This window comes from Phaenicophaeus curvirostris, chromosome Z (assembly GCF_032191515.1).
Source record: "Phaenicophaeus curvirostris isolate KB17595 chromosome Z, BPBGC_Pcur_1.0, whole genome shotgun sequence".
Classification (NCBI taxonomy): Eukaryota; Metazoa; Chordata; class Aves; order Cuculiformes; family Cuculidae; genus Phaenicophaeus; species Phaenicophaeus curvirostris.
The window spans coordinates 22,797,874-22,807,072 of NC_091431.1; the positions used below are offsets into that span (position 1 = coordinate 22,797,874).

The following is a 9,199-nucleotide window of genomic DNA, read 5'->3' on the forward strand; positions in this document are numbered from 1 at the left end:
TCTGTAATACATGACCGTAAGACAACAGTTATCCGTTACAGTTGCAGTTACCCAAGCAACCAGAATCATGGCATCTTCTAAATTTATTCTGTTTTGCCTCATAATGCCAATGTTATTTAACACAGTCCTCTCATATCAGTACCAACCCTTCTTCCTTTCCTCCTTTTTGTTATGTCTGTTTTTTAGCTTCTGCTCCAGACTTTGAAACACTGTTGACTGTATTATTGTACTTCACATAAAAGTTAGTTTTCATGTTTATTTCTGCAACCATATTAGGACATTCAATTACACTTTTGTAGCAGAAGAGACACTCTTCTCTGCTCCCTCCCTCCTCTCTCTCTCTCTCTTTCTCTCTTTTTTTTTAAGTGTTTGGAAATTTATTTTGCTGGGGATTTTCTTCTTCTTCTGTTACTCCTGCTACCTTCAGTGCTTTTACCCTTCAGTATCTTGTTTTGCATTAAAAAATACCGCAAGTAAAAGAAAAAATAGAGCCATGATTGTACTGGGTGATCATTTATCCATGTATTAGTAGGCAAGATGTAATCCTCTACCACAATGCAGCAGCAAACTGTCCTTTGGGGAAATACAGAAACTTGTCCACTTACATGAAAGCTAAATATGCCACTAGTAATCACTTCATGCTGTCTGCCTCAGTTTTGTTAAGAACCACATAAGAGTATTTCTTCATACAGTATACAAAGTCAAACGAGCCTTTTTTCAGCAGGAAAAACACCACAAGATTATCGTAGATCATCACAAGCCACTGTACACTTAAATGCTGAGAAAAGCTCCTTATGTCCTCAAATATTTTCTGGAAAATCAAACCAGGTGGCCAACCTTCCTGCTCCCTGTGCCCAACATGAGGTGCTCGGAGTACCACAGGGTGCTCCAGCAGGGCTTCTGACACAAGGAACACAGAATGCCTGCCCAGCACACCGAACAGTGCTGGCAGGACCCGGGGCTGTGGGTGGAGGAGGTTGTTTCTCAAGGATTGCTCGTTTTCATGGGAGCAGGAAGGTCTCCAAGACTTCCTTCTGCAACAGTGGGGCAGCCCAGGAGCCCTGGGGCAGCAAAGATCCATATATGTGCACCACAGGAAGCTGTGCTTCACTAATGGGAACAGAGCTTGTGTCCCCTTCCTGCTCCACTGTATGCTCTGACTCTCAAGGTAGGGCACGCAGCTCTCTGTAGGTCATTTCTGCAGGCTGGTGGTTGCGTGTCCAAGCTGCTCTGCTGCTGACTGTCATGTCACTGTGGGAAGGCACATGCAGCAGTCTGAGAGCAGTAAGAGAAACAGCAAGCTGAGACTTTTCCTTTTACTTCCCCCTTGTATTTTACCTCTTTCTGATAGGATACAGAAGTAGATAAAGCATTTTCCCCTGCAACTTAATCTCAGGGGCTGCAAGAGTTCTTGCCTATCTTCTGTACAGAAGCTGCATCACTGTTGGAGAGCCACTGGTAACTGTTTTGAAGGGGAACAGGCAGCAGAAGTGATCCTTCCAGGTCCACATGCAAGCAGCTGTTGAAGTGCAAGCACTGATGAAGCTGAGAGAAGGTGCAGGGTGGGTTGAAAGGAACAGAGAGACAACATAGAGCTGCAGTCTCAGATTATCCAACAATAAACCGCAAGGCAGCACCTGTCATTCATCCGTAGTGCCCTGGGACAAGCCCTGACCCCTAGCCTCCTGGGTTGGCTCACGCAGGCATGGATGCTGGGCTGGCATGAACGGAACAATGCAATGCCCGAGACAGGCAGCTGGCGGGAGGAAACTCTTCCCACACATGGAGAGATGTTGTGATGCTCCATCTGCTACTCTCATCTGACACACAGAGCACGTACAGTCCTGAGCTTGGGGCAGCCTCCTCTTCCCTTCTGCCCCTCGCTGTGGCTCCTCTCCACTGGACGTATTAGACACTTAGATCCAAGTGAAACCTGGCATGGCTCCTACCTGCAGTGGTCCCCCTTGGCAGCTGGGAGTTGGCTGCCTAGACTTACTGGGCATGGAGAGGGGAAGCACAGAGAAATAGATTTTCCATCATTTTCCCAGCCCTGGGAGAAAAGTGATGTCATTTCAACACAATTCAGGAGAGGGCTCCTGATCAATCAGCTTTGTGTTGACTGCTGAGTCTAGCTCTGCTTCTGCCATAATTTCCTGTACCTCACTGAAGTATTTTCACCTCTGGCTCGATACGGCTCTCAAGTCCAGTGGGAGATGAGAGATGGTCTGTTAAAATTTAAGTATCCTACTGGAAAAGGTAACACATACAGACTTCCATTCTTGGTTTTGAAGGTGCAGGTAGGGAAGTAGGGATATTGCTATCAGGGCAGGGGACATTTTCTCAAAGAGGAGCTCAGGGGCTGAGAGTAAATTTTCCCTCTGGTGCAGGAGGAGGGGCTTGCCTGAGCATGGAGCTGTCAAGGGATTTTTAGTGCTGTAGCTGGGTCATCATCCCACATAGTAGGACAAGCTGACTCTTGACAGGACCTCTTTGCTCTGCTACTGAAAAAAAAGAGCATGTGGGCGCACTTCAGCTGTCCCTTCTGCTGGAACCAAGCTGCCAGTGGGTTCTGAGTGGGTTCTGAGCGGAAGTGGCTGACATGGCACTGACAAGAGATGCAGAAGCAGGCACGAGGTCTCTTCAACTGGCAGAGCTGTGAGGGTGGCAGTTCGTGCAGAGAGGGAGAAAAAAATCTGCCAGAGAGAGTGGAAACAGTGGTTCTGTCTTTAGCCACCTCTCATGGATTTGGGAAAAGTTCTGTCTTTTCCCAGCTAGCCATGGTCAGCACTTCAGCTGCTGTTCTGAGCAATTCAATCAAAAAATACCAATTGAAGTGTTCCAAGTACTTTATTGATAGAATAGCATGCAGAGATCATCAACCACAGAACAGTTCAGAGCCTTGCCACGTTACTTCCATGCATGAAATTAAGATCCAATCTTTTGTTCATTTCAATATGGACTCTTCACTCGCTAGAAGGGAAGAAAAAACACAGTTAGAATTACTAGTCACTCCCATACAGTACTAAAACGTGCGAAGCATTAGTGGGAGTGAAGGCTACCTTTAAGTATGCCATTTCTTTCTAGCTAGTTTCTGATTCCCACTTCTGCTTATTCAACAGAAGTATATTTCATTGCTTTGGGGTAAAGGAATTTTTTGGCTTACTCATCAGTAAATGGAGTTTTCTGTACTGACGGTTCAAATTAGCCCAGAAAAAGCTATCATTCCAGACATGTGCAGCTATATCCATCTTAAAAGAACAATCTCCAACAGGAGCACTGTACTGAATAAGGTTTCAACAATTGGAAAACGGCACCAAAACCACTGCTAGGAAAGCAGATACGCCATATGTGTGGCACTTAAACAGATTACACATTCTGAAGAAATAACAGAATTCCATTATTAAGTGGAGTAGCAACACCACAGTATAGTCTTAATCTCCAAAATTAAAGAAGTTGCAGCTAAACTAGAAAACATTTAAAAGGCCTGTTTACTTAGTCCATGACCAGTGGAGACTATATATTTAAGATGGTAAAACAGCTGTGCAAAATAGCTTTACATCTCATTAGTAACACAATTCACCACCTTACACATCTGATGTTATACATGTGCAGTTTATTTTACAGGGTTTTGCTCAATATGAGTCTTGTTTAGGACAATGCAAGTATCACAGTTTCCCTGGGGAATATTCACTAAGTGTGTAGCTGCATCAAGAATAGCTTAGATTATTAACCAATTTTTTTCAAGCTATTTTTTTCAAGCCTTTTTTTTTTACATCCACCCAGAAAACTTCACCAAGGTGAATTCAAGCCAGAAAGCACAATCCTCTGGAAGAGACTGAGGGAAATCCTCCATTAGAAATGCACAGGGGACCCAAAAAATAATCATCAGGATAACAGTACTCTACAGCAGGCATGCTATAAGGCCAAAGGCAATGAGAGAAAAGCAGCAGCTCTAAACCTAGCTGACCACTTCCAGTATATTGTTTTCACATGCCAGATACAACAAATGAAGCTGACCTCTAACCCTATGCTAGTGATAGCAGTTAAGATTTTGAGTTGCAATCACAGGCAATTGTCTACAACTTCCAGTTTTGATAATGAGTCAAACTTGTGAAGTTTCTGTATTGCATGGAGAAAAGCGATCACAGGTTTGCTGCATCCAGCTGAATAAGGGACATCCAAGTACTGTTAAGATACAGGTCCAGTTATTCATTAGAAATTAATCAAAAGCTTTTAGCAGTTTATTTTCTCAGCAGAAATTAAAGTAGTCATTTAGCAAGTCCTGTTCAGGTGGAAAAGCTTTTTTAACTCTCCCTCTACCGGTGATTACATTAGGAAAAGCATCTTGAACAGCAGCACTATTTACCATTCAGATAACCCTACCCACCACGCTATCGATGCACACGGGTCTGCAGCCCACTGAGTGCAAGTCTGGATTTTCTCCAAGAAACACTGCAGTAAAACAGTATTCCATTCACAAGCCTATATGTGCACTCTCTACGCGTATTCCACCTTTATGTGCACTCTGGCGTGAGATGCATAAATTAAACAGAGGGACTACCTTCTGCAAGTTCTTTTGCAATCCGCTCAAGTTCTTCACGTTTCTTCTTCTCTTCAGCCTCTATTCTTCTTTCTTCCTCAGCAATAGGCTTTAAGTAGTCTGCCAGTAACACATTTGCTTTAAAACATGACTTCCAGAACCCAGCAGAAAGCTCTGCACCCACCAGCTCACAAAAAACACAGGCCAATAGGTGACTTCAAGCCCAAGAGAGCAGGTCTATGTGGGGCGGCTCAGCCGGGCTGGGGCAGCTTGCGGGGACTTGTGTGGGGCAGCAGGACTGGGAGGGTCGGTGCGGGGTCGGTGAGGGGCAGGAGGGCCGGGGCCGCTCCCCCGGGGCGGGGCCAGGGCGGGGCCGGGTGAAGGTGCCCTTGCGGGCCGCGCCGCGCACTCACCGTATCGCTTCTTGCCGTAGATCATCCCCACCAGCAGCGCCGAGTACCGCGTGAACTGCGGGGGCACAGACAAGGGCGCGCCCTTGGCTCACTCCGCGCCTCCCCCGCCGCCTCCCCCCGCGCTCCCCCCGCCCGTCCCACTCCCCCTACCGCTCGCCGACCCCCATCCAGCGCCGAGGGCAGCGCGAGGCCCGCGCGGAGCCGCCGCCGCGCTCACCTTGATGAGGGGCGAGACCTGCACCGGCGGCACCATCCTGGCTGCGAGCGCGCGGCGGCCGGAAGTGACGCAGGCGGCGCGGCGCCGCGCGGGGAGGGGCGGGGCGGGGCGGGGCCAGGGGTAGGTGGAGCATCCTGCCCCCCTGCTCCTCCTGCGGGGCCTCCGGGGGAGGGTCGCGTCCGGTGCTGGATCCCTCAGTATCACGCGGATGTGGAGCTGTTGGAGCGCGGCCAGAGGAGGCTGCAAGGATGGTCAGGGGGCTGGAGCACCTCCCATACTTGTTCAGCCTGGAGAAGGCAAGGCTCCAAGGAGACTTTATAGTGACCTTCTAGTACCTGAAAGGGCTACAGGAAAGCTGGGGAGGGACTGTTCACAAAGGCTTGAAGGGATAGGACGAGGGGCAATGGGTATAAACTGGAGAGGGACAGATTTAGGCTAGACATACAGAGGAATCTCTTCACCCTGAGGGTGGTGAGGCACTGGCCCAGGTTGCCCAGGGAAGCTGTGGCTGCCCCATCCCTGGAGGTGTTCAAGGCCAGGTTGGATCAGGCCTTGGGCAGCCTGGTCTGGTGGGAGGTGTCCCTGCCCATGGCAGGGGGTTGGAACTAGCTTTAAGGTCCCTTCCAACCCAAACTTTTATTTTATGATTCTACGAAGTCAAGGCATGATGGTTCCTAACAGTGAAGGCTTCTTTGCAGAACGAACACAAATCTCTTGTGAGGTGTTTGCTTGTGGCCTGGTAGGGGATGTGGTTTGCTCATGGCAGCCAAATTGCATTCAGTTGCATTTTGAAGTTGTACCTGCATCTCCATTATTGCTGTTTAACAGGCTTAGGTTATGGAGCAACATTTTCAGAAATAACTACTAATTTACAGAAGCTGAGATCAACATAATGTATTGCAGTAGTGTACAGCTGCTCAGCAGGACAACGGCTTTTAAGACTAGGTGCACCTGTTGTTGTTCCTAGGTCATTTTGCCATACTGTGTGGCACTCTGGTGTTCTGGTGTGCTAACGCACTGCATTCCAAAACAGGCCAAAGGCAAACAAAGTGCTTCCAAAGGGGCAGTACTTCTTTGCTTAGTTTAGGTGAAGGAAGAGATTATTTGTTATGTTACTAACCTATTATATACTTGAATATTATGTATAGGTTTTGTGATTTGAAAACTAAAATATAGGATTATCTCCAATAATAACATTTAGCTAGCCTGTGCCTCGATACTTCCGCTTACATAAGGTATTTTAACAAGGCTGCAGTTAGAAAGAATGGGAAAGAATGTGATTGTATCTAGTTAAGCCAGATAACAAGGACTAGTGGAATGATTAGAGAAAGAACCAGCTAGGACCCAACACAACCTTGATGAGCTGCTGAAGGAGTCTAAGAGCATGTGCAAGAAGGAGAGTTGAAAAGTTCACTGTGAAGAAGACTGTGAGCCTTCCTCCAAAAGACCCCAGCCCAAGAACCCCAGAGGTCGGGGCATGTGCACCAAAGGGAGGGAACTAACATAAATAAATTCCGGGAACGGATTATAATAGACACACCTGTTCCAGGAGAAGTGATGAATATGTATGCTTTGACTGTATACAGCCTTTGTGAATTGTGCTGGAAGTTGTATGCACAGTAGGTGGAGCGATCCCCTGCATGCCTAGTATCGCATTAAACGATACCTTACTTAATAATCAAATTGGCATTCATTATCGAGTCTGGCTTTTCACAGCACCACCAGGTTGGATGGGGACTTTGGCAGCCTGGTCGAGTGGGACATGTCCCTGCCCTTTGCAGGAAAATTGGAATTATATGATCTTTATGGTCCCTTCCAACCCAAACCATTCCGTGATTCTTCAGTGACACACAGTACAGATGTTCCAGTCTTTTGCTGCTGACAGAGCAGGCACCTTGTACTGCAAGCTGTGACGCTGACACCATCACACATGGAGAAGAAAAGGGAGTAAATGATACCATGTGTTTACCTGCAATAAAATCTCAAATTATAAACATTAAGAGATGTGTGATTTCTTTTCACAACAAAAACATTTGCCTTTGTGCCCCATTCCATAGTAGCAAACAAACAGGTCATGGTTACCTGACAGTCTCAAGTAACCCCACAGATTACCAAGCCGAAGGCTGTGAGCCAAGTTCGTACAGTGAATTTAAACTTTGCACGCTACTGAAAAACACTTTACACTGAAAAAAAACACCTTACACTGAAAAACAATCAAACTGATCAAGGCCAAAATTCCTGGTGGCTGACTTTATTTTACTGAAAAATCCAAATGCAAGAGCTGATGCCAAACAATAGCTTCCGCTATCTCTGCTCCAAGCTTGAGTCATCACAAGAAATAGCTTCCTGGTTAAGTTTTAAGAGAAATTTAATTTTCAAATAAAATGGGCAACAGTTGTAAATGACTTACAACATAATGATTAAACACAAATCCTATCTCTGCAAAGAACAGCTGCTACTGTTGTTCCTCCAAAGTAAATTAAGAGCTCTGTACATTCATCATTATTCTGAAGGCTCCAAACTGAAACTGCATCCTTTATCAGTCTTTAACAAAACTTTTCAGCTAGCACTACTTGTTATGGAAGGCAAAGATAACACTGCTGCAAGTGGTTGTTATCATCTTTTAGTGTCTTGAATGGATTGATCTTGACCACAAACCCATTAACAAAGCCAACCGCTCTGAACAAAACAAAATGGACTTCATTATGGAATCCAGTTGTGAACAACAGATTTCTCAAATACCCTCCCACCCACAACCATATTTTGCCCAACTTGACCTATTCCACTTAGGAGGCAGTTGTTCCTGATTGTTAGTACCTGTTCCATGGGCAAAAAATTTCAATGTTTAGAGTTTTACAGAAATGTTTTACATCAATTTTGCTTTCAGGACATCTATTTAAAAGTATTATTTTGGCAAAGATGCAGCCTCCTGGACTTCAGAAAATGGACGTGATTGGTGAGAGCATATGCAGCATACTGTATCCAGCTCTCCTCCTCCCAGTACAGGAGAGATACGGACATTCTATCTAAGGCAAATCTGCCAAAAGGCAATGGAGATGATGAAAGGACTGGAGCATATCTCATGCAAGTAGAGACTGATAGTGCTGGGACTATGCAGCCCAAAGAGGAAGGATCGGGGGTGGGAAATCTTATCAATGTTTATGAATATTTGAAGGGGAGAAGCAAAGACTGAGTCAGACTCTTCTCAGTGGTGCCCAGGATGAAAAGTAATGGGCTTAAACTGAAATATAGGAAATTTCTTTTAAATGGAAAAGAACCCTTTTTTTTTTTAATCTAAGGGAGATAGGACACTCAAACAAATTTACCTGTTGAGTGGTTTATGGTGTTGCCATCTGTATAGATGCTCAAAGTCTGACCGGACACAGACCTTAGTAATCTGCTCTAGCTGGTTTTATACAGCTCCAGCTATTTTAAAAGGAGTGTTAGATTGGACAGTCTCCAGAGGTCCCTTCCAATCTCATCCGTTCTAGGATTCTGGGATTAATTCTGGGATTCACTTAAGTTTTTCTAGATATAAAACCCTGTGGCCATTACTAATTCTGTAACGAACACCTACTTAATTAGATTTGAGAACGCTTTTTCTACTTGAGAATCGCACATTTCTATTAATGCCTCATTCTGAAATGCATTTTCTGAATGCATTTTTTCTCATTCTGAAATGCAACCTCCCAAAACTATCAGAATGATCCTAAACCAACTCTGTTTATACAAAACTTTAGGTCAAGTTTGCTGTCATGTTTAGGTTCTAAGATATTACTAAATTTAGGCTGAATAATGGTATCTTGACTACAACCTAAAAAAAACCCCAAACCAAGTTCTTCTATGTTGCAATTCACTGCTCTGCAAAGCATCCCTGTTAACACTCGAACGAAACTCATTGGTCAGATTGTTTCAGGTCTCATTTTCCCAATGTAATAAAAGAATTAGATTCAACATTTCTTTATATCACATTTTTTAATGTTTGGCATTCACACTAAATGACAGAACGGTTGAGGTTGGAAGGGACTT

At 45.1% G+C, this 9,199-nt stretch overlaps 1 protein-coding gene across 1 annotated transcript; it reads right to left on the bottom strand.

The window, feature by feature from the left end:
* Positions 1–2,828: 2,828 nt before the first annotated feature.
* On the bottom strand, positions 2,829–5,265 carry ATP5ME (ATP synthase membrane subunit e). Its single transcript, XM_069880159.1, has 4 exons — positions 5,171–5,265; positions 4,954–5,008; positions 4,562–4,660; positions 2,829–2,970 (listed from the first exon to the last, which is right to left on the bottom strand). Exons 1-4 carry the CDS (start codon positions 5,204–5,206, stop codon positions 2,945–2,947), a joined length of 216 nt encoding a protein of 71 aa, XP_069736260.1. The 5' UTR covers positions 5,207–5,265; the 3' UTR covers positions 2,829–2,944.
* Between the last annotated feature and the right edge of the window lie 3,934 nt (positions 5,266–9,199).

Excerpts from the sequence above, each read along its gene's own strand:
- ATP5ME (XM_069880159.1), bottom strand. The coding sequence starts at position 5,206 with ATGGTGCCGCCGGTGCAGGTCTCGCCCCTCATCAAG. Across the intron at positions 5,009-5,170 it reads AGGTCTCGCCCCTCATCAAG|TTCACGCGGTACTCGGCGCT; the intron begins GTGAGCGCGGCG and ends GTGCCCCCGCAG. Across the intron at positions 2,971-4,561 it reads TGCAAAAGAACTTGCAGAAG|CGAGTGAAGAGTCCATATTG; the intron begins GTAGTCCCTCTG and ends CTTCCCTTCTAG.